Here is a 25,602-nt window from a genome sequence, read left to right as displayed (position 1 = left end):
TACCTGATTCTGTCACCAGAAATGGCTTTGAATTAGTAGGATCTTGTTTTCCTATTATGAATGTACAAATTACCTTCTAAAGTGGACTATTTTAAAATATTAATCTCTGTTGCTTTCTCTTGACAAATGCAATTGTTAGTATGAAGCAGAACTAGTGTCAGATTTTTGTCTACTTTCAACATGACTTGGACTTTACGTCTTTTTCAGGATGTTCTTGAGGAGAGAATTTCCCTGGAAGTTCAACTGGAACAACTCCGACCATTCTCTCACCTCTAAGCCAATTGCCGTTAACTGTGAACATGCCCATTTTTAAGCAGTTTTGGGTTCAGAGCCTATTTGGAAACCCAAACATTCAGCTCACTGCTTAATTGATCATTAAATTTTATGATTCTGTTTTGCCCTATATGTTCACCATTGTATTTAAGTATCTTTTATTTTTTAATTTCAACAATAAAAGGGTCAGGAGGACTTTTTCTGGAGGATACTTTGTGTTTGTTGGCATGACTCACCCTTCCTATGCCATAACATCAGATAGCAGTCATACAGTCCCCTCGTGATATGTGGCCAAACCTCACCATGACTGGATTTACAGAATGGTCTTTTCCTCAAGCACAAACTCAGAAATATTTGTAAAAGGAAAACGATTTCAAACTCTCAGCGTTTTTCTATTCTACAAAGGGTTTAAGATGAGCTTCCTACTCTGTATTTGATTCAAGAGCCTGGTGTGTTTCTCAGAGAATACTTCCCTTTCTTCTTCAAGGCCTTACTCGGCATTAGTCAGGAAATCATGTAGTACTTGAAGCTTGTTTGACATGCCAACTCAGGGTCAGGGTTTATGTTTTTCTTGACCAGTTTCACCCATGACTTGTTATTTTTGTGTGTGTTTATGTAAGGGTTTAATTCAACAGGAGTGCTGTGAGCTTACTAACTATAAAGAGAAGTCTTTCTTCATTGTCCCCTCACGGTGAATGAAAAGGCTGAAAACACTACATGAGGAGTGGGGAAAGCCATTGAACACATTCCTGCTCTGTGCGTGACTGAAGTACTGACTCTACTTGAGATCTGGCAGGGTTAGGGTCCTACTTCAGTGGTGAGTGCTAACCTTGCAAGGAAGAGAACCTGAGAATTCAACTCAGAACTCTGTTTTGAATTTTTTAATGCCAGGAATGGTTTTATGCTTGTAATCCCAGCACTGAGAGGACAGACAGACAGGTTCCTCGGGTTCTCTGGCCAGTGAAAGACCCAGTCTTTTAAAAAATGTGGAGATGCCTGCAAACTGACACGCAGGCTGTCCTCTGACTTCTACCTCTAAGCACATACAAAAGCTTCACAGATAGCATTTTCAAGTAATGGTTGTAAATTTCTAAGGGTATCAGTTCACATGAGAACTAGTTACTTCGGATTTCTAGGTTATCCTCAACTACATTATCACTTTTTTCCATATAGTGTTGCTAGTAAAGTCTCTAGGATGTGCCCTCCCCTGTCAGGATAGATATTTCTGGGTACTATGTATTAGTTTGCATTCATTACTAACTACCAAGAGTCGTCACCTTTAAAGGTTACTTTATGACTTAACTTTACTGATCCATTCATAACAGAATCTTTCTAATTTATTGTGTGTGGTTTTTTGAGAGGGTTTTCTGTGTAGCCTTGGCTGTCCTGGAACTTGCTCTGTAGACCAAGTGGCCTTGAACTCACAGAGATCCACCTGCCTCTCCCTTTCTGAGTGCTGGAATTAAAGGTGTACACCAATACCACACAGCTGAGTATAATTTTTACACAAATAAGAAAGCATAATATTTAATTTCTATATGTTTTAGCCAGAATTTAAACTTCTAAGAATTACATCATTTCAGTATTAAAATATATTTAAGTATCCTGAGTTCACAATCCTACAATATACCAATGGATTTAATTACCATAACACGTTACAAAACAAAAAATAACATAATCCCAATTAATACATACTTTCACCAATCATTTAACGATGCAAAAAGAATTCATTTTCACTCAGCTAAATTTCATTTCAGGCACTTTTTTTTTGTTAGATTTCCACTTTTTATTTGTTTACTTGCTCATTTATTTTAAGACAGGGCCTCTGTATCCCTGGCTGTCCTGGAACTCTATGTAGACCAGGCTGGCCTCAAACTCACAGAGATCTTCCTGCTTCTACATCTGAAGTGTTGAGATTAAAGGTGTGCACCACTATACCTGGCTGCTACTTTTAGTTTTTGAGATTATATCCTTACTCTCTTTCAAATTCATGACTCCTTTTTTTCATATTCCTAAATACAGTCTGCTCAATCTGTGAATGTTATTTGTATGCGTGTTTTCAGGGCTGACCAGTTGCTGTTGGGTATCAGTCATTATCTTCCCTGAGGAGGTATTTCTCCCGCTCTCTGCACCATGGTTGTCTATAGTTCTTTGTATAGGGTTGAGATCTGATGATCTTTGCCCATCCTCGTTGTCGTTTCTGTTGTAGCTATCCTTGTTCAGCTCATGTTTAAGTAGTCATCGTGTTGGTGAGTCTCTATGGGTGTAGCTTCTGGCATTACTAGGACATCCTCTGGCTCGTATAACCCCGGCCTTCCACAGTGTTCCCTGACCCTTAGTTCTGAGGATGTTTCGTAGATGAATCCTTTGGGACTGGGTTCCATAGATCTGCTATTTGATTGGTTGTGGTTTTCTGCAATGATTCTGTCTGTTGCAAAGAAAGGTTTCCTTATTGAGGGATAAGGACCACACTTATTGGTGACTAAAAGGACAAATATTTAGAATGTTGTTAGGGATTATGCTGGTTTAGTAAAGTGGTGGTTGCAGATTCTCCAAGATCCATGACTTCACTAACCCTGAGTAGTTGGCTACCTTTCCATTACCAGGCATAGTTTCATTCCAGTTGAGATGGCCTTATGTCCAATTAGAGAGCTGTTGGCGACCCCCAGTATGCATGCACAGCTGCACTCTTGGGTTATCTTGCCATGCTGGTCATTGTATTTCATAGACATCATAGCTAGGTAGGACTGTTGGTTGCTTCCCTCCTTTGGATGCTTACATGCCATCTTCTGGGTGGGTCAAAAGCTAGTTCTTCGGGAGGAGGCATTCAGGCCCATTTCTAGTTCAGGAGTCTCTGGGCTCTGAGTCTGAATGGCAACAATTTCCATTAATTTTTGCAGATTATTTGAATTTTTATGAGTATGTGTGTTTTGCCTGGATGTATCTCTGTGCACTGCATCCATACCTAGCACCCATGGAGGCCAGAGAGTATCAGTTTCCCTAGAACTGGAGTTACAGGTTACAATCTGCCATGTGGGCTCCGGGAATTGAATCTGGATTCTCTGGAAGAAGAGCCAGTGCTCTTAACCAATGAGCTGTATCTCCAGTCCCAGTCATTAATTTTTGTTATTTAAAAATCAGATTCTCCCACTACTAAATTTCTAATATTATAGTTAAAATGTTTTAAGGTTATTTGGAAAACATAAGAATTTTGTCTTAAAGCAAAAAGTAAGAATTGTAGAAAACAAAGAAACAAAACCCACCAAATGTTTTAGTTCTTTGAAATGTCATATGCTAATGCTTTTTGAAGGGGCACATTCACATTATTTGACACGTGCTCAAGAAAGCTGCCATTTATATTTCTAAGGCATACCCTTAAAACCATTAATTACTTCATGGAAAAGTTGATATTGATTGGTGAGTCACAAACAAATCCAAGTATTTTTCTAGAATGTTCATGAAATAAACATTATTCATTCTGATTTTTCATTACTCGTTTTTTTTTAAAACCAACATGTTTTTTCTCATTACTCATCATGTCAAATTGTTTTAAATAATGCCCATGAGCAGTAGCTACCAAAAGATGTGGTTCAAAATTTTAGACTTGTTCTTCTGCATTCTTAAAAGCTTAACCATACATTTTGAAAGTTGGAAGGAACTCAGAGGCGCTCCTAGCTCTTCCATCCCCTCACCCTCCATGACTGGTGCTATGTGCTGTCCAGATGAGCTGGAGCAGAAAATGCTAGGACTTCCCAGGACCCTCGTGTCTGTCTGAATCTTGTCTCACTTCATACTGCTTCTAACTGCAGTTTGCAGTACAGACAACCAAAGGAGCTTATCATCTGCCACCTCAGTAGCACAGATCCATTCACGTTTTGGGCCTTGAAGAATGAATGCATTCTTGACATCTGTGAAAACATTTGAGGTACATTATTCTTTTCATCTATTGAAAGTATACCACTTACTGATTTTGACTATTTATAGTTACATAATTGTCATCATTGCCTGATTAAGGAACATCTTTTTCCCCTGCTTAGTTTATTTCACTTAAATGTAATGTCCTCTGTGTTCATCAGTGATATGGCAAGGTTTTCTTTACAGCCAAGCAGTTCTGCAGTGATGCTACATTAATGTTTAATCTTACCAGGCAATTATCAAAAATGTTTTAAGTTCAAGATTTGACTAGATAGTCTTAGATTTTTTAAAGCCTACAATCAAGGATTCAAAGTGAGCACAGAGTTTAGAAAATTGTCTTCTAAACAAAACTGAAACATCATCAAAATTCCTATCTTTATAATTGTCAGTTATTTAAAAGGCCAGATGATAGCTAATGTGAAGCCCTTTAATCCCTTGTTTCAGTGCCTCTAGAAAGAACTGGAATCCGTGAAAACTAGACCTCAAGTCGTGTTGGTGTGAATGACACAGGCAACTATAGTCTTAGCTGGGTGTCCGTGCTCTTGTGTAAGCACAGCTGGCAATTGCAGTAGGAGGGAACTAAAGAAAAGAAGCATGTTTCCATTCTAACCGTACTCAGTGGTTAAAGGGTTAGTGAGACTCGAAAGTCAAAAACTTCAATAAGGTCTTGGCTCCTGCTTTAAGCTGAGGCCCTGTCCACACTCAGGGAAGGTATTGAAGTGAGAAATGTTACCTTCTAGTTACCTGTGCTAACAGAAATGCAGGAAGAAACAAATCCTATGAAGCCTGCCAAATAGAGGAGTTGCCGTATGCAATGTTAACAATAAGCCCAACTGGCTTAAGTTTCATTCTTTTATGATGTGCTATTTCTATTGGAGTTGTAAATCACTGTGTACTTACTAAGCACACTTTGCAAATGCTCTTTTATAGAGGAACTAACTAGATGCCAATTTAGTTAATGAGTTTGGTATGAGATGGTTTTTCTCATGAAAGAAAATGCATACATTTGGAGTCTGGAATGTCTTCTATGAGCATGCTGGGAAGGGCCACAGATGCAATGAACTGGTAGGTTGTTTTAGAAGTCCTTTCAAACGGAGGGTGAGATGTGCCCCGACTGGTAACAAGCAGTACATCACTGAAGAGGAAGAGGCTGAGGTCTCGGGTCTGTTCGTAGAGCCTGTTAGAGTGGAGATGAGCTATTTTCATGGGTATGCTCCTTGTTGAACAACTGTGGTTGTTCCAGAGGATGTGAGTTCAATCCCCGGCACCCACACCATGGCTAAATCACAGCTTGTGATTGCAGCTCCAACAGATCCAATACCTTTATGCCCTCCTTACACCAGACTCATCTGTATATACCCCATGAATACGTGCAAACCACAGTTCCAGAAAGCTCTAAAAACAGAATAAATCTCTACACATAGGCATAATACACCACTCGATAAGAAACTCAAAGGGGCTGGAGAGATGGCTCAGTGGTTAAGAGCACTGACTGTTCTTCCAGATACTGACTTCAATTCCCAGTACCCACATGGCAGCTCACAACTGTCAGTAACTCCAGTTTCAGAGAACCCAACACCCAAAATGTACATAAACACCAGTGCACATAAAACAGAAATAAGGAAATAAAAAAAAACCCTCAAACTTGACTACAAAGAACAACAAAAATCTAGAGGGACAAGGATAAGAACTTCATTTGACTTCTCAAAACTAACCAAGCACAAAGAAAATAATGTGAAAATAATGAAAGAAAGAAAACCCCAGCAACCTACATATAATTCCATAGCCAGCAAAAGTTTTCTTCAAACATAGTGGACAGTTTCTCAAACCAAAATTAAGGTAACACACTGCCAGTAGTTACAAAGAAATGAAGACCGTTCAAGAAGCCAATATATAAAGATGGAGTAACCCAGCCTGGATCAGCTAGCATGTCTCCCGGCCAGCTTCTTTAGACTTGCGGGGTCAGAGCCAGCCTCTTCCCACTATTCAAGGTCTTACCCATTGCTGCCAGCCAACAGCAATTAAAAACAAAAATGCTAAGTCAGTGAGGCAAGACACTCACCAGTGATTTGATTTTTCTCTTTTTGTTTACATTGAATTACTTGTTCAGGAGGAGGGGTGGGGAAGTCAGAGGACCACTTACAGGGGTTAGTTCTTCCACTGTCAGTTCTGGGGATCAAACTCAGGTCTTCTCATGGCCTTTGATTTTCATTCAAGTTCTAGCCAGGTGGAGATGGAGGTGAAAGGAAGTATCTACCCACTGCCCTGACACCTATAGATGTCTTCTGAAATAGTCATTGGAATAAAAGAGCCTCTTTTCCATTTGTTTGCTGTGTGTTGAATAATTTGTCTTTGCCCTCAATACTGAAAACATTGACCATTTTCTAAAGCAGATATCAGGAAATTCTTTTGTAAATAAAGTTTTATTGGCACATAGCCACAGCTGTTCATTTATATAATGGTGCTATTTATGAATAGAGTACAGTTGTGCTGTGTGGCTGTCTTTGTGCTGCAACATGAAAGGTCATTGCCATAAACCTCATGTGGCCAGGAAATCCTAAATATTTACTCTTCGGACTTCATAGAAAAACTTGTCCATTCGTGTTCTAAAAGAGCAACAGGAAGACTAATTTATAAACCTTGGCATCTTTCCATCTGTTCCTACACATCTCTGAGCCTTATGCAAAGTAAATATGGTAAAGTCATTTTCAGTGTTAATTTGAACAGCTATCTAAGGATAATAAAATGATCCTCTCACTTTTTAGTAGAATACTGGTGTGAGCTCCCACAATACTTGGATATGAATTCATTAGGAAACTTACCAACCTTGAGGTCTACTATGGAACTTTTAGGCTTGGCAGACACTGTTTACTCATTCTACCAGGGAGCCATCAGAATACAAACGAAATGATAAAGTCTCATACAACACCTAGAGGCATATGCGTGTGATTTTGATTCAGTGCAAAGGTTCTCTTGACTGCATACAAGGTCAAGCATGGTACTAAATGCCAGGGGTGAACAATGAGCAAGACAATTACTGCTTTCAAGGCGTTCACAGCTTTGACTAATAACTGCTCACCTTAAAGAGAAGTCCATTGTCTCATCACAGCAATGAAGTTGAACTACATCTTGGATCCTAATCAGGTATCTGTTTACTTCTGATAGAGTCTGTAAAATAAAAAGTAGGGTGCATGATTATTTGAAATCCCACTAGTGCAGTAATTACTGTTCTACATCCCACAGCATACAGATGTTGACTAAAACTTAGTGTGGTTGCAGAAAGGTCTGTCTTTTCTCTATAATACAAGCTTCCTTTAGCAAACCAAACTGACGAGGAAAACAATATTTGAGGCCATCGGTTTTTTAAAGCTGAGGTATTTTCTTTGTATATACTTTTCCTACTGTCAAAAAAAAAAAACCAAAGTTAGGGAGGGAGTAAAAGGAACTGTTAAAAAGAGGCAAATGAATTAGTAAGATTAAGAAGTAGGTCCATGCATTATTCTGGCCATGAGGTGCCTTCTAAGAGGGCACAGAGACCCAAAAGTGAAGTCCTGTGAGTTCTAAGAATCATACTTTTGTAGTCCAACCAACCATACTTCTCTTTCTTTACTAAGACACAAAGATAGTTTTAACAAAACTACACTCTCCTGCTTCTCCAATTTGACCAAGTAAAAGTGTCTCCAATTAATTCTTTCATTATCTATATGAAGCTCCTGCTGAATGTTAGATACCAGAAAACAAGTCAAAGCTCGTACATGGTGGAGTTACAGGTGTCTGCCTGTGACCTGCCTGGCTTTTTATGTGAGTGCTGAAGATTTGGACGCATGTCCCCATGCCTTTGGAGCAGGAGCTTTTTCCTGCTGATTATCTCCATAGCTCCTCATTTTGAAAGGGCTAGTAGCACTTATCCAGTGAAGTAGGGAAGGCAGGCAGTTTCAGAGAAGAAAGCTTATGTTCAAAGAGTAATGGCAAGAGGCTGCATTATTAAAGAATGGAGAGTAGGTATAGTAGGCACCTTAGGTGATAGGGGAGTCAGAAGATAAAGGCAAATAGAAGAGATTACAAGTGATAGATAAGGTTAAAGAGTTCCAGTGTGTGGATGTCTTCAGTGTGTTGAATCTTGCACCAAAGGCTTTTATCAGTCAGACAGAGATCACGTATAGAACACATGACCATGCTCAGCTTACGAGTTGTCATGATCAGAGTACCACCAAACAAGGAACTATAGCTTTGGAAGAAACCAAACATGGGATAGGGCCCAACTCACATACTGCATTTTCTAATTCAGGTAACAAGAATGTGTTACATGGAAGCTTGCGGTGCTTAGCAGTAACAGCATCCCACATTTAGCTGCCTCAGGATCTGTATGTCTCTTTGGCAGTGACAAGGTTATACTCAGGAGTATGAGATGCAGCAGAAACATCAGCATACATACAGGGCATCCTGAGATGGTTGTCTGTACATCGGATAGCTGCTCTCTCATTTTGATGTTTTCCTTTATCTAGAATACAAGGTTATATTAGGCAAAGATCATGACATTATTTTGTGGCACCTAGTAAAGGGCTTGATACTTTAATAAAAATATCAATTCTCTAGGCCCAATATTTTAATAACAAAGACAAGTAAACAAGGCTATTTAGGAAAAAAGTCATTTTAGGGTGTGATGTGCCTTCACAGTATATAGGAGATTATGAGTGCCATAGTTACTCAGAAAAGTGATTTGATACATTAAAAACAAATCTTTTGGAAGCAAAAGATTTTACATTTGGCTTTCCTTTTGATTATCTATGTAATTCCAAACTTTATATACTTTCACACTAGAAGAGGTACTGCTGGGGATGTGCCCCAGGTGACAGCGTGCTTGCCTAGTATGCACAAACCCCGGGTTTGAGTTCAAGCACTGTATTGCCTAGGAATATTGGGGAATGTCTAATCTTCGCACTCCGGAAATGAGGGAGACAGGAAGATCAGAAGTTCAAGGTGATCCTTGGCTACATATCAAGTTCAAGCCAATCTGGGACACATAAGACCCTGTCTAAAACTGAGTGTGTGGGGAAGCACTGTGGCCATAGAGCTTTCTGAAAACATTGTTTTACACCATGTGGCTTGGAATAGATGCCTTTCATGACCAAAATTGGGAAACAGGATTATGGATTTATCTTTAAAGGGGTGGAAGACTGAAGTAAGACAGTCACAGGAAAGAGGCCATTTCAGGGTCTTCAAGTGAGACCACAATGGCACTGAAACATTTTGGAAGGTACACATGCGTATCAGCAACCCACCTGATCTATGTAGTCTTTATATTTTTTGATTTGATCAATTGCAGTAGTCAGGTCTCCACGGTCTATGTGTCCTGTGGGAGTGTGGAGTCTCAGAGCATAGAGAAGGTGAATATATTCTTCAAACCTCTGGGATGGGTACAGAAGCAGCTCTGGCAGGCTGTACAGGACATAGGGTAGGGTACCCTGGTTGCTATTTGTAGGTCATGGAGGGCCTGTCCTTGAGTACCCTGCTGTGCTCTCCCTGGAAGCTCACCTCAGCATTTTGGTGACAATGGTCTTATCATGCCTCTTCAAGAAAGCTCTGAATGCTGGTGTCATTTCTCTGCACTAAAAGGTGAGGGTTACATTGTCAAAACTTTGCTCTGTCAGATAGTTATAAAGCCTTGAGTTCCACCAGCAAATGGTGAGCTATAAACAGCAAAACAAGAAGGCAGCATCTCCATCTAATCTAAGTATCAATAGTACCATTCATGTGTTCTAATACACTAATCTAGTACTGTAATTATACCGCAGACCTACCCATATCCACTTACTTAATCATTAGAGAGAAATAGTAACAGATTTATAATTAAGGTAGGATTGGATTAGAACTAGAATTGAGTAGGTGACCTTGTCAAGTTACCTGACTTTCTCATCTGTAAAATGGATCAAAGACCCAGCTCATAGTGAGGCCAACAGAATCTCACCCATAAAGGGCCTGCTATGCAATGAATCCTACTTATTTCTGAAGAGTTTGGCAATCACTGATATATACCTTTAATGCTGCAGTCATTCATGTTTTCCAGAGTGATAATACAAAAGAACTTCACTAATTCAAATGTACTCATCTATCAGCACTCGTATATCTGTGAAATTGTGTCCTTCTATTCAGTATGTGCGTGTCTAAAAGATGTCAATATTGCTAATGTCTGAGTCCAAGACTTGCTGATTTCAAGTCCCAAGAATATTTTAGAAATAAGACCATTTATACCTGTGAACAACTAAAGGACTTAAAAGATTTGATGATGTTCAAATAATAATAGCTACCATAGCTAAATGTAATGAACAGCTGGATGCACTCACTATGCTAATGAAGTAGGCATCAGGGTTTGCCGTGGCTATAAAAGTTTTGCCACTAGTTTGTTTCTGGTGACACTCTTTGCTCTAAGTCTTGTCCTCAAGGTCTAGAGTTGTGGTCAAGAAAGCCATTGAGGCAACCATGTGTGCCCACGCCCCTGGCATTGCAGCAGCAGAGCATTCTGAGCTCACACTCTTGCTCCAACTTCATTGTTTAATGTCCTGCCACTGAACCACTAAGTGGCTGGGGTGCATGAAAATTTGGCAATATATATGGAAATAGCTACAGATCAACTATCATTTCCTGAGCACGGCTTTGTGTTAACCTCTATGTCGAGGTCCCTGTCATCAAGAAGCTCCGGGTACAGGGGAGGAGACCTGAGAGGAAGCAGCTGAGAAGCTCCCCTTCCCATTTACCTCAGTCTTTCAGTTTGTGTAGTGTTAGCATGGAGGTAACACAACTGCTTACCTTCTCGATGGTTTTCAGAACAACTGGATAGTTGTTGAAGAAATTGGTGTATGTGTTCAGCTGCCTCCCAAATTTTATGAATATTTCTCCAACACACTGAGCTGGGCTCCATTCCTGCAGTCTGTTTCTTAGGTTATCTAGAAATTCTCTACAATACGAGAAGATTGCATCTTGAAATAGGAGCCTGTGAGAGCCTCCAAATGTAAGCAACAAATCCATTAGCATAGGCTTCTGCCCAATGTTCTGAGGTAGGACTTGCTCTTGACCAGTTGAGTGCCTTACCACAGAGAAATCTGGATTTGACAGGATCGGGGAGCTGGGTAGTAAGGGAAGAGGTTGGCTGTCCAGGATCCCATCTTTGACATTAATTTCTTGTCAGAATCCAGCTTCCCACAGTAGAGCCACTTCTGAATGTCCCACCATCAGAGAGCCAAAGCCATGGACATTCTCAGTCCTCTGAGGAAAATGGTGCCCTTCAAAAGCTTCAAGGCCTTGGCCTTTCACCTTTAACTTGCATACAGCCCTAACTTGTATACAGCCCCCATACTCTGCAGATCCAAGGTGACCCTTCTCAGCCATTCCAGCCCATGAAAACAAAGGTTTCCATCAGCCTTGTCTCTGAATAGGAGCTGGACCCATAGAGGTGAGGGGCTCTCCAGATCTGTAGAAATTGACTAAGACCAGCATTTGGCTCATTTAACCCTACCATAAAGAGAAACCATTGTTCTCAATCTCTTGATACATATATAGGAAACCCACAATGGAAAAGCAGAGAGCTCTTGTGTTCCTGCTCTGTCATTCAATTAGACACTGTTGACTCTTTCCCATGGACTTTTGTGTGAGCAGTTTACTGATAACAGAATGCCTAGGCATTGAATTCTTTTCTTGCACATGCTGTGACCTGTGGCTGGGGTAGCAGTGGAAGCCACCACTGCTGGTTGTAGCTGTCTAGTAACATGCAAAGAAGACTCTCTGTTCTTCCAGGTAATGGGATCCCCATAAAAATAGAGAATGGCTGAGCCATGGTGGAACTTTGGAGACAAAGTGTGCTCTCCCCACCATCTGGGGAGTACATCTTGAAGAATCTATCTTTAAGATTTACCTGTTGAAGCCGGGCGTTGGTGGTGCAAGCCTGTAATCCCAGCACTCGGAAGGCAGAGGCAGGCAGATCTCTGTGAGTTTGAGACCAGCCTGATCTACAAGAGTTAGTTCCAGGACAGCCTCCAAAGCCATAGAGAAACCTTGTCTCGAGAAAAACCAAAGGAAAAAAAAAGCTTTACCTGTTGAGATTTAAGATTCGAAGAGTATCAGAGAAAATGATGTGCATATTGGAGGCGCTCAGAATGGCTCTGTTTGAGGAGAGCGCTGCCCGCAGGGGCCTGGCATACACATCCCTCACGATTCCCAGCATCTGTACATACTGTCTCTCACTCTTTAAAAGCTCCCTCACAACTCGGGTTCGTTTCTCTACTGAGTCCATCTGGAGCTTTCTCTCCTGCAGAAAACATCAGGAATTCAGAAGAAATGTAATGACTGAGGCCCTCAGCAAGGGCCCATAGCAAGATACCTCAAGAGGAAGAAGAGGCAAGACCCAAGAGAGGGACCATCTTAAGGGAAGGTGGCAATGGTGTAGATCTAGATGAATTCCCCCCGTAGCCTAATGAGCTGAGACAGACAGCCGGCGTGCTCCACCCACTCTTGAGTGTCTTCTGCTCTTTCTTCCTCATCCACCAGGATAGCATGAGGTAATGTACATGAAGCCTCACTGTATGTGTACAGACAGCCAAAGATGCCTTGGCTGACATACACAGGGTTGGGGAATACCCTTGTAAAATCGCCCTTCCCCTGGGAGAGGCAGGAGCATTCACTTGGCTCCTACCTTTCTATTCCAGAAGAGATTTTTTATGTTCCCTCTGTAAACAGAACAGCATATAAATCCTTACATACCTGCTCTATTTGACAATTACAGTGCTTTTTTAGTTTTTCACTTATCACTAGAAAGCAAGGCTTTTTTTTCTGACCCTGGGTATTAAACCCAGTCTTGTACATGCTAAGCAAACTCTACACTTGGGCAGGCTCAGCCTAGATCCCAACCTCCAAAGGACAGATGCCTTTCCATGCAATTCTTCTGCATAGGACTATCTGTCTTTGAAGTAAAATTAAATCTGTCAAAAAAAATTCCAGTCAGGACATGGGTACATATATCTGTAATCTCAGCACTTGGGAGGCCTCACCAGGCAAGAGGACTATGAATTAAGAGCCAGCCTGGGCCACACAGCAAACCTTTGTCTCAAAAAACCAAGAGCTGAGGATGCAACCCAGTGGAGGAGCACTTGTCTGAATGACTCTGGATTCACATCCTAGCACGGCCAAAAGCAATTTTAAGAAATTAATCCTAGCCGGGCATGGCAATACAGGTGTGTAACGCCAATGCTCAGAAGGCTGTGGCAGCTGCTACCATCAATTGTGATAGCTTCTGTGCTGATTTCTAGTGAGTGATCTGTAGGGAGAGTGAGACACTATGTCCTGAGGGAAAGACCTGCCCTGGACCCTCCCTGTTTCCAAGGATGGGACTCTAAAGATCTCTAGGTCTGAGCTCAAGGCTGCAGAACTCCTAAATGTTTCTCTAAGAGTCTAACCTTAGATGAGTCACCTACTTTCTCTAACTCAGGTGTTCATCTGTAAAACTGTGGATACTAACATCTTCTTTCGAGTCTTTGGAAAAAGAAATGGAAACAAATGCGAAGCCATGTTGAATACTGCAAAATAATATGTGCATGCTGTGCATTTTGGCAACAGGAGTGGTCTCTGCATGTCTGGCATCCCCCTCTAAAGGCTGTCCATCACCCAGGGCAGAGCACGTCCCATATAATGACTAGAGCAAACTTTTGAAGTCAGCCTATAAGTTGATGAGCCAATTAAAAACTGCAAACCTCGAGATCCTGTACCCTTTCTTTAAATGATGTCCTAGTCATAGAAAACCATAGGATCACACACAGATTTTTTTTCCCACATGTCTTTATCCTCTGAATCAACTTCTGAGTCTATAGCATAGCCTCCAGGGGAATAAAATCTACCAAGTGGGTTTTCCTCCAATTCAGTTAAGTAGTTGGTTGGATGTTCCTCTCTTTAAGGGATGTTTCCAAGGAAAACAAAGAACTAACCATGGTAAATAATGAGCCTTCCGTGTCATCGACAACACTGTTAAGATCCTAATTGCTAATAGGTGGCTTACCAGCTTAAGCACTTCCATGCTCAGGACGCTTTGGCCTGGACCAGACTTTCTGTCCTGAGAATTGCCTTCTATGGCACTTCTTTCCTGAAGATGAAATGGACTTGGTTACTTGGAGGTGGGTCCTGTAGTCCCTGAAAGCCCATTCAGTACTCTGCACATACAAGCCCTGGGAAGCCATCTGCCTTCAGCTGTCATTGCAAGGTCCCTAGGCACAGTGAATTAAGCACCTGACCAATGTGGTGCCTCTCTTAAACTTAAGATGTATGCTTTTAGTAGCAGCCCTTAGGACAGTGGCTCTCAACCAGTGGGTCTCCACCCCCTTGTGGGGGGTCACATATCAGATATCCTGCATGCTAGATATTTACATTACAATTCATAACAGTAGCAAAATTATACTTATGAAGTAGCAATGAAATAATTTTATGGCTGGGGTCACCACAGCATGAGGTACTAAAGTGTTGCAGCACTAGGAAGGTTGAGAACTACTACCTTAGGGACTCTGGAGCTGGTTCAGTGGGTAATAGTGCCCACATGTAATCCCAGCCTTAGGAGGAAGAAGTAGGAGGGTCCCCAGGGTTTGCTAGTCAACCAGTCTATCCACAACAGCAAATTCCAGGCTGGTAGGTAGGTAGGTAGGTAGGTAGATAGATAGATAGATAGACAGACAGACAGACAGACAGACAGACAGACAGACAGACAGACAGACAGACAGATGTGGATAACAGAAGATACTCACCAGCCTGGTCTCCATATGTGTACAAACATGCACTCGTATGCATACATAAATACGCACAGAAAAATTAAAAATAAACAGCCTTTAGCTTCCTTTGAGCTACTACACTTAAAAACTAAATTCTAGCCTCTTCCCTGAAAGGTGGGGTGGGGGGTAGGGGTTTTGTCAGGGATCTCAGACTGCTTCTCCTCTTCGCAGCTGCTGGGAAGTGGCTAATCTCACTTTGAAGATGCTAGAGAGAACAAGCTCTAACACTTTATTAAATTCACCCCTTTTCTCAACTCATGATAAAGTGTCATAAAACAGTTCACAAGATTTGTCTGCTTTCACATTTACATACGGCTTTTTCTCTCTTTACTGTATCTTGCAGCCTGCTTATAAATTAGCACATCAAAATTAAAATGTCCCAGGGTTACCTGAGCAGCAAGCATGCCAGGGGCCCCTCTAGCAACAGAACAATAGCCCCGTGTTCCTGTTGGAAGACCAGAACAGCAGTTCTGACTGCGGCTCTCCCTACTCAAGGATAAAGCTCTTAGTAGAGATCCCCTGCTGTCCTTGGAAGCGGTTGAAGAACAAACATCACCTTGTTTGAGGCTCTGCTTGTCCTGTTGCCTTGAAACAGAGTCCCCAGTATCCTAGACTGTCCTTAGATTTGCTCTCTAGCGAAGGCTGACCTTGATCTCTTGACCCTCCTAGAACCTCCTAAGTGCTAGGATTACAGGCGTGCACCATCAGGCCTAGTTATAAACATCAGTTTTCAACTAAGACTCCTTTTATCTAATCAGGAGAAAATGACTGTATTCTGTATCTGTGTGGTTTCATATAGCAGCTTTCAGGTCCAAAGGCAACTCCAATTCCCCCAAACTCCAAAAAGAATTTCAAATATCCGGAAATGAGCTCAACCTGAACTATAGGAAGATTTCTGGCAGTTTGATAAAAGTCAGTAACTTTTGAAACTAGTTCCCATCTATGGAAAGGAGTCATTTCCCTAACCTCTATCAGAAGGGACAAATGGCTACCTGTGGTGCCTATTAATAGATCAAAGCTCATGCTGGCCTCTAGCTCCCTCAGTATCACAAGCACCTGTTACACATTTCAAAGCCCAGGCTGTTACACATTTCAAAGCCCAGGCTGGCATCCTAGCTTTTCTCACTTCCTCCTTTACCCAACACTCCCTCAGGTACATGGGCTCCCCCACTCCCAGCAACTCATTCTCCTTATAGCCCTGCTATTCTCCTTATGTTACCCCCTCTCTCCTTCCATCTCTCTCTTTCTCTTGATCTCTCTCTCTCTCTGCTCTGCTTTTGCTTCTCTCGCTGTTTTCTCTATTCTGTATCCCCTGCTATTCTCCCCCCTCTCTCAGATAGCCCTGGTCGTGTCCTGTCTGCTCGCCATGTTCAGTCTACTTCTCTCTCTCTCTCTCTCTCTCTCTCTCTCTCTCTCTCTCTCTCTCTCTCTCTCTCTCTCTCTCTCTCTCTCTCTCTCTCTCTCCCTATAACATCACCATGGAACAGTCATGTCGACAGTTTATACAGCAAACAGAAACTTTGGTACAGGAGGTGGTCCCTGAGCAGTGGCCATTCACAGATCTCTCCTGGTTTGCCGACTATGCCACTAGAGTGCTACTCCAGGGACTCCCTGCTTTTTCCATGTATGACTGTCTCATGCCAGCCTGGTACGTTTTATACTTTTGGCTTGGGGAGAGAGAGACCTTTAAATTTTGAAGGAAAAAAAGCCACACACACACACACACACACACACACACACACACCAGAATTTCCCTGTGAGTAGAACACTCTTCATTAGCGCTGGTTATTTATAGCCAGGAAATCACCACTTTGTCAAGGCAGTGGAGACACCAGTGGCTCTCCAGGAGAAAGCAGCTGCAGATGTAAGATGAGAATCCAACTCGCACAGTCTCAAAATGAGGACAACTGGAACACTGCACAATTGTGGTGCAACCTCTCACATAAAGTAGCTGCTCTGGTGTGGAAGAGCACCTGCTATTGCTGGGGATACTCAAGTGTCCCTCAAAGACCATGTGTGGAAAGCTAATCCTTGCCCTGTACTGGGAGGTGAGGCCTAGTGGTAGGTCACTGGGTCATGGGAGTGCACTCATGATAGGACATTGGGTCATGGGGGTGCACTCATGATAGGACATTGGGTCATGGGGGTGCACTCATGATAGGACATTGGGTCATGGGGGTGCACTCATGATAGGACATTGCATCATGGGGGCGCACTCATGAAGGGATCTGGGGACCTTGGCTTGCCTGCCTTTTCCTACTTGCTTTCACTGCCTGGCTCATCTGGAGGCAAACTGTTTCTTCTGTATCTCATGCTTCCACCACAATGCGCTGCCTGGCCACAGGCCCAAAACAAGGCTACATAACTGTGGACTGAAACCTCAGAGACCGTGAGAAGCAACCTGTCTCCTTCCATTGTGTCGGGTATTTCACAGCCATCAAAAGCTGACGCATCAACATGCTGTGCTTGGTCACCTGAGAGCTGACACATCAGATTCTGCCCCTGTGGTGTGCATGCAGGAGCTTTACATCATCCCAGCAGCTGTACCCTCCTTCCTTCCTCCCTCCCTTCCTCCCTCCCTCCCTACCTCCCTCCCTCCCTACTTTCCTTCCTTCCTTCTTTCCTTTTGTTTCTTCTTCTTCCTCCTCTTCCTCCTTCTCTTCCCCTCCTCCTACTCTTTCTCCTTCTTTTAAAGATTTATTTTTTATTAACTTGTTTACTTATTATTTATTTTGGTTTCTATGAGACAAGGTTTTGCTGTGTAGCTTTGAAGCCTATTAGTATTCAGGCATCTGTACTGGCCTGCCCTGGGGTCTGACAGGACACACCTTCAGCTGCAGCCACTGAGAGCAACACCTATGTACATTCACTACATTTCCTTTTTAAAGGGCCCTGCCTACCACCCGCCCACCTCCCTCCCCCTCTCCCTCTCCCTCACCTTCTCCCTCTCCTTCCCCTTCCCCCTCTCCCTCTCCCTCCCTCTCTCTTTCCTGATGCTCCTGTCCCTAGAGACTGGTCTCCCCCATCCCCTTTCCCCTTATATGATGCCTCCCCCCTCAAAAAAAAAAAACCTCCACTTGAATTCTGTCTCATGGCATCTTTCTCTCTTGTGCTGCTTTTTTTTTTTTTTAATTGCAACAGATCCTGTCCTGGAACTCACTTTTGTAGACCAAGTTGGCCTTGAACTTTGCATAGATCCATCTACCTCTGACTCCCAAGTGCCGAGATTAAAGGTGTGTGCCACCACCTCCCGGCTAAAGTATTTGGCTTTTTTTTTTCCTTCGAGACAGAGTTTCTCTGTATTATTTTGGAGGCTATCCTGGAACTCGCTCTGTAGATCAGGCTAGCCTCAAACTCATAGAGATTTGCTTGCCTCTGCTTCCGGAGTGCTGGGATTAAAGGTGTGTGCCACCAGCGCCCGGCCTAAAGATTTATTTTTATTTTATGTGTATGAGCATTTTGCTTGCATGTATGTATGTATATCATGTGTGTACTTAGTGCCTGTGGAGGTCAGAAGAGGGCATCAGATTCAGACGCCCTGGAACTGGAGTTTCAGATGGCTGTGAGCCACTGTGGGTACTGAGAACCGAACCCCAGTCCTCTATAAGAGGATCTCCCAGGATCTGATGCCTCTAATCTCTGCATGTACTGCATGTACTGGCACACGTGTAAACACACACACATTAAAATATATAACATATGTAAGACATAGAAAATGCAGCCTAGAAATGTTGTTTGAACATAAACAGGGTGACTTATTTTATAGTAAGCATAATTACAATTGTTGGGAATTTTAGCCTATTTTAAAATTATGGTGCCATCCCTTATTCTGTTTTTAAGAGTGAATAGAGAGCAGTGCCCTTTGCAACTTTACAGAAATGCTTATTTTGTTGAATGATTGTCTATTACCTATAAATGTAACTGCAAGAAATAAGCTTATAGGGCTGGGTTTGGATCACATGGTAGAAGCTTTTAGCTAGAATAGACAGCGGGCAGGTAAGGTATTCTCTATTCACTCTCCACCTGACTGATGACCCCAGAAAGCACAGAGCTGCCTGTATCAGGGACCAGAAATGGCAGTGAAATGAGACTTTGATTCTTATGGCCTCTCATCACCATGGTTGCACAATGTCAGTATAAATACTATGGAGCACACAGCAGCCTGGGAATAAGGACTGCTCGGACAGCAGCATGAGGGGACAGAGGAGAGAGAATAGTGACAATTATTTACTGTCCTGTCACTGTCACAAAATGCCTGACAGAAGCAGCACATGGAGAAGGGATTTGTTTTGGGTCACAGTTTCAGAATATTTCAGTCCACTGTGGTGCAAAAGGCAAGGTGGCGTGTCGCCTTCGATGGCTGCTGGGGCAGGAGGTGATAACTTGTTCACATGGCATGGACCAGAATCAGCCATAACCGTCTAAGGCCTGACACTAGTATCCACCCTTCATCAGGCAGGTTCCTGAAGACTTCTAAAGGGTACCAACACGCTGGAACCAAACACTTGAAACAAGAACCCATGGGGACATTGCAAATCTGGCGTAATGACTAGGATGGGTGGATGGATGGATGATAATATCAGACAGACAGACAGACAAAGAGACAGAGAGATAGACAGATGAGCCCTTGTTGCACAAGCCCCTTTAGGACTTCCATCTGAGAGATATCATTATTTCCATTATTGTAACTGTGGGTTTATGAGTTCTTTGAAACAAATAACTATAGTTTTAAAACTTACCCCAGTGTGGAGATACTCCTCTCTGGATGGACTAGTAGTGTGCTAAGCAAAGGGAAATGTCCCCCAAGTCTCCTGTGACTGCTATGTTGTGCTCTAGTGAAGTACTAGGGGACTCTGCATTGGGTGACAGAGTTCTAAGCCCTCACATATCTTCCCCCTGGGCATAAATGGTTTTAAAATGGCATTTTCTCCATGTAATAAATCAGTTCTGCGAATGACAATGAGTTCTGATTATTTCATGTAACCAAGAATATGGGAATTCAGAATTGAGCATTGGTAAAATTAGTCTCTTTTGAAGGATTAGCTTCAGCCTTATGTTTTTCTTTTATGAATTTGAATCTCAACTGAAGAAAGAAGAGGTCTTCAAATGCAAGTCTGTAGTGTATTATCACCTATCATTTATGAAACCCAGGGCTTGATCTCAGTTCTTCATAAACCCATCATAGTGTCATACACCTGCAATCCCAGAACCTGGCAAGTAGGGGGCAGGAGGATTAGGAAGGAGTTCAAGGTCTTCCTCAGCTCCTCGGTGAGTTCAAAGCCAGCCTGGACTACAGGAGACCCTATCTCAGAAAAGAGAAGAGGACAATGAAGAGGAGGAAGGAGAGGGGAAAAAAGAATTCTTTTGTTTGGTTTGGTATTGGCAGTCTCGTTGTGTAGCCCTGAGAGGCCTTGGAACTTAATTCATAGACCAGACTGGCCTAGAACTCACAGAGATCCACCTGCTTCTGCCTCCCAAGTGCTGGGATTAAAGTTGTATGCCACCACCTGCTGTGAAAGAAGACTTAGTTTCATACACAACAAAATGGATCTTAGTCTGCGAATTTTTTTTCTTTCAAGTTACCTCAGTGAGAACTCAGGGGAGTAAGTGGTAAGGCAAAATGCAGATTTGCAGCTCTGCTCCAGCAAATCACAGTCATGGAAGGAGCTCGTGTTCTGAAGTAACTTAAACGTCACTCATGCAGAGTGCCACAGAACACCCCATCCACTCACCTAGAGTGCCACGGAACACCCCATCCACTCACATAAGAGTGCCATGGAACACTCCATCCACTCACCTAGAGTGCCACGGAACACCCCATCCACTCACATAGAGTGCCACGGAACACCCCATCCACTCACATAGAGTGCCACGGAACACTCCATCCACTCAAATAGAGTGCCATGGAACACCCCATCCATTCACCTAGAGTGCCACAAAACACCCCATCCACTCACATAAGAGTGCCACGGAACACCCCATCCATTCACCTAGAGTGCCACAGAACAGCCCATCCACTCACATAGAGTGCCACGGAACACACCATCCACTCACATAAGAGTGCCACGGAACACCCCATCCACTCACATAAGACTACCACGGAACACCCCATCCACTCACATAAGACTACCACGGAACACCCCATCCACTCACATAAGAGTGCCACGGAACACCCCATCCACTCACATAAGAGTGCCACGGAACCCCCATCCACTCACATAGAGTGCCACGGAACACCCCATCCACTCACATAGTGTGCCACAGAACACCCCATCCATTCACCTAGAGTGCCACGGAACACCCCATTCACTCGCATAAGAGTGCCACGGAACACCCCATCCACTCACATAAGAGTGCCACGGAACACCCCATCCTTTCACCTAGAGTGCCATGGAACACCCCATACACTCACATAGAGTGTCATCACAGAACACCCCATCCATTCACATAGAGTGCCACGGAACACCCCATCCACTCACATAAGATTGCCACGGAACACCCCATCCACTCACATAAGAGTGCCATGGAATACCCCATACACTCACATAGAGTGTCGTCACAGAACACCCCATCCATTCACATAGAGTGCCACGCAACAGCCCATCCACTCACATAGAGTGCCATGGAACCCCCATCCACTCACATAGAGTGCCACGGAACACCCCATCCATTCACCTAGAGTGCCACGGAACCCCCATCCACTCACATAGAGTGTCGTCACAGAACACCCCATCCACTCACATAGAGTGTCGTCACAGAACACTCCATCCACTCACATAGTGTGCCACGGAACACCCCATCCACTCACATAGAGTGTCGTCACAGAACACTCCATCCACTCACATAGTGTGCCATGGAACACCCCATCCACTCACATAGAGTGCCACGGAACACCCCATCCACTTACATAGAGTGCCACGGAACACCCCGTCCACTCACATAGAGTGTCATCACAGAAACCCCATCCACTCACATAGAGTGTCATCACAGAACACTCCATCCACTCACATAGTGTGCCATGGAACAGCCCATCCACTCACATAGAGTGCCACGGAACACCCCATCCACTCACATAAGAGTGCCACGGAACACCCCATCCACTCACATAAGAGTGCCATGGAACACCCCATCCATTCACATAAGAGTGCCACGGAACACCCCATCCACTCACATAGAGTGCCACGGAATACCCCATCCACTCACATAGAGTGTCGTCATAGAACGGTATCCACTCACCTAGAGTGCCACGGAACACCACATCCACTCACATAAGACTGCCACGGAACATCCCATCCACTCACATAAGACTGCCACGGAATACCCCATCCACTCACATAGAGTGTCATCATAGAACACCCCATCCACTCACCTAGAGTGCCACGGAACACCCCATCCACTCACATAAGAGTGCCACGGAACACCCCATCCACTCACATAAGAGTGCCACGGAACCCCCATCCACTCACATAGAGTGCCACGGAACACCCCATCCACTCACATAAGAGTGCCACAGAACACCCCATCCACTTACCCAGAGCGCCATGGAACACCCCATCCACTCACCCAGAGCACCACGGAACACCCCATCCACTCACCCAGAGCGCCACGGAATGCCCCATTTAACAATAGTTCATGACAATGAAACAACTAGTAGCTGGAAGCTTTCCAGGAAAACCATCATCCTTCAGGAGAATCTCTTCCCCACAGGATCCTCCCTCTACAGAGAAGCACTGAGGCATAAAAAACACAACAGCAACTTTTACCTTCATGAGTGGATCCGATGTTACTTTTACACCACATTCTATCAGGATATCATTTCCTTCAAATTCTTCACTCTTTTGACTGGATTTCCTCAGCAGGAAATCTGACAAAAATTCCAGAGGTTTGTCCTGAAAAAAATGATACCCCCAAAAAAATTCTGTTTAAAATATTCATCTGATATGTTAAACATACTACAGACATACTACAGAAAAGAGAGCATGGGCTGGGGTTCAGTTGGTAAAGGGCCTGTGTGAGCTTGAGGACCTGGGTTCTGATCCCAGTACCAAGGAAAAACTGGACTCTGGAGTTGCTCTGTGAGTGTTCAGATGGGTCCCCAGAGCTCATTGGCCAGCTGGCCTTACAGTCAGTGAGTGACCCTGTCTCAGAACATGAGGCAGAAAGTGATTGAGGAAAACATGTGATGCCAACCCCTGCCTCCAGACACACATACACATCACATACATGTTACCAGGCTTTTTTTTGGAGTCAACAACCTGCTCCCAAATCATGACACAGAGACTTATTATTAGTTTTGAATGCTTGGCCTTCATTATTTTCTGACTAACTTTTAACTTAACCTGTTTTCTTTATCTACCTTTTGCCTCAGGACTTTTTACTTTTTGTGTATCTTCTTTTTGTTTGTTTGTTTTGTGTTTTGTTTTTCGAGACAGGGTTTCTCTGTATTGTTTTGGAGGCTGTCCTGGAACTCACTCTGTAGACCAGGCTGACTTGAACTCACAGAGATCCACCTGCCTCTGCCTCCCGAGTGCTGGGATTAAAGGCTTGTGCCAACACCAGCTCTTTCTGTGTATATTACTTTCACTGCTTCTCATGTCTGGCTGGTGCCCCACTGGCTTGCCCTAGGAGTGTCCCTCATTCTCTCCTCCTTCTCATACTCTTACTTCCTCTCGAGCTTAGATTTCTCTCTTATTTATTCTCTCTCCCTACCAGCTCCGCCTCACTTACTTCCACATAGGTTCTGGAGGTCAAACTGAGTCCTCACACTTGCAAAGCAGGCACTGTTCTGTCTGTGCCAGGCCCCCCAGCCAGCTAAGCTCTTAGAGTCTTTTGAAATGTACACTCCTTTTCTGGTAGACTGCCCAAGAAGCCATGTAATACAAATACTTCTTGACACTCCCCCAACTGTCAGGGTTTCCCAATGCTGACTCAACTCTTTTCTTTTGTGTTTTCTTTCCTATCCTCTCTCATCTAGCTCCCTTGGCTCATCATCATCTTGTATCTGCTGCACATGTTTCAATTCCTCAGTTCATACTACCATGTATGTGGACTGTAAGGCTGTGAACATGTCTTCTAATGCAGTCACTTCTGACTGAGATTAGGCACAAGGCAGAAAACAGCACACAAATTAACAGACTTTAAATAACCCAGGAGGTCTCCTGCTTCTCGGTTTTTATATACTTAGCACATCACAGCCTGAGCCCAGAATCTCTCTGTGCTTGCTTTTATAAACTGATGTAATTTCTCTGAGGAACTCTGTCCCAGAGTGATAAACAGGTAAAAGGTAACAAATGGAATGAAGGGTTTATTTGCGCTGAAAAATGTCCAGTTTTCTTTCTTCGACAACACTTACAGACCCTTCTCTTGACAGCTCCATCAGTCCATCCGCCAGAGCCTGTGCAGTATCTTGGTTATTTAGAAAGCTGGCCACACTCAGAGTGTCAGACATAAATTGCCCTGAAATGTAAGGCACATACACTGTACTTAATTAATGCGAGCCATGTGATAGTCATAGATAGAAAAAAGTCATCTCAGTTATTTTTTGGTGGACAGCAATGCAAGGAACAGGACCAAGTTTTTATCATTGCCACAGGAAGCTCTGTTACAAAATAGGAAATAAGTCAAAGTGACTTCAGTGTGGCAAAACTGATATTGAAACGGAATCTAAGAGTCAGACAATAATAAAATAAATCATGAATGCTATATATGTTAAATATTAGATCCAACTGAAAATGTTAGGTTCTCCCATTTCCCCTTATCTTGTGTTCAAATGTAAATATTTTACATTCAGAGAAAATAGCTTACATACAAAGACATCTATTCATTTTTAATATTTTCTTACATGCTTTTACTGGAAAACAACTTATCCCATCGACTTCATTTCATGAAAAATATTTACTTTTTTCATTTTTCTATTTAATCCTTAGTATGTATAAAAGAAAAAGGGAAAATTATTTCTCCTAGTTTATAGTTTTTGTTTTGCTTTGGGGGTTGCTTTTGTCTTTTTTGTTTGTTTGTTTGTTTGCTTGTTTTGAGATGGGGTTTCTCTGTGTAGTCCTGCTGTCCTGGAACTCACTTCGTAGTCCAGGCTGGCCTCGAGCTCAGAGATCTGCCTGCCTCTGCCTCCTGAGTGTTGTGATTAAAGGCGTGCGCCACCACCACCTGGCTGGTTTATAGTTTCTAAACTATTTAAGAATATTGGTTTAACATTTCTTAGATGTGATAGAGCAGGTAGTACAGAAAAATACAGGGCAAGATCTCTATATGAGAGGCATCTGTGGAAGCAAAATGTACAGCATACTGATGAACAAAATATGTGTGTATGGATGTATAACTAACCAGTGGACCAACCTCCTGAACTTGTGAGGGAGGAGAGATAATATGAACAAAGTAGTCGAGACCATGATGGAGAAACCCACAGAATCAGCTGACCAGAGCTAGAAGGAGATCACTGACCCCATGCTGTCAACTGGGGAACCAGCATAGGACTTAACTAGGACCCCTGAATACAGGTGACAATGGTATGACTTGGGCAGTATATAAAGCCACAGGCAATGGGACAAAAACCTAACTCTAATAAACTGACTTTGTGGAGCCCTATGTATCTCTATGG

The 25,602-nt window shown here is 43.1% G+C and overlaps 2 protein-coding genes across 10 annotated transcripts in view; one reads left to right on the top strand and one right to left on the bottom strand.

Annotated features, from left to right (window-relative positions):
- The window catches only part of Reps1 (RALBP1 associated Eps domain containing 1), a 64,300-nt gene extending 63,821 nt beyond the window's left edge, over positions 1-479 (top strand). For all 6 annotated transcript variants that reach the window (XM_013110227.3, XM_005065848.4, XM_005065847.4 and 3 more), the window contains one exon: positions 208-479. In XM_013110227.3, coding sequence (XP_012965681.1) covers positions 208-276 — 69 coding nt within the window. In that variant the 3' untranslated portion in view covers positions 277-479. The remainder of the gene's footprint in view (positions 1-207) is intronic.
- A 3,378-nt stretch (positions 480-3,857) lies between these two features.
- Ect2l (epithelial cell transforming 2 like) overlaps positions 3,858-25,602 on the bottom strand; it is a 66,246-nt gene continuing 44,501 nt past the window's right edge. For 3 of the 4 annotated variants that reach the window (XM_040728371.1, XM_040728372.1, XM_040728374.1), the window contains 11 exons: positions 24,343-24,446; positions 22,754-22,879; positions 14,231-14,314; positions 12,276-12,490; positions 10,996-11,143; positions 9,724-9,797; positions 9,471-9,627; positions 8,624-8,689; positions 7,268-7,356; positions 5,193-5,365; positions 3,858-4,181 (listed from right to left, as the gene is read on the bottom strand). In XM_040728371.1, coding sequence (XP_040584305.1) covers positions 4,057-4,181; positions 5,193-5,365; positions 7,268-7,356; positions 8,624-8,689; positions 9,471-9,627; positions 9,724-9,797; positions 10,996-11,143; positions 12,276-12,490; positions 14,231-14,314; positions 22,754-22,879; positions 24,343-24,446 — 1,361 coding nt within the window. In that variant the 3' untranslated portion in view covers positions 3,858-4,056. The remainder of the gene's footprint in view (positions 4,182-5,192; positions 5,366-7,267; positions 7,357-8,623; positions 8,690-9,470; positions 9,628-9,723; positions 9,798-10,995; positions 11,144-12,275; positions 12,491-14,230; positions 14,315-22,753; positions 22,880-24,342; positions 24,447-25,602) is intronic. The other variant, XM_040728373.1, reaches the window with a different exon arrangement.

Source organism: Mesocricetus auratus, unplaced genomic scaffold, assembly GCF_017639785.1.
Source record: "Mesocricetus auratus isolate SY011 unplaced genomic scaffold, BCM_Maur_2.0 Super-Scaffold_100018, whole genome shotgun sequence".
Lineage (NCBI taxonomy): Eukaryota > Metazoa > Chordata > Mammalia > Rodentia > Cricetidae > Mesocricetus > Mesocricetus auratus.
This window is presented reverse-complemented; position numbering and strand designations above follow the sequence as displayed.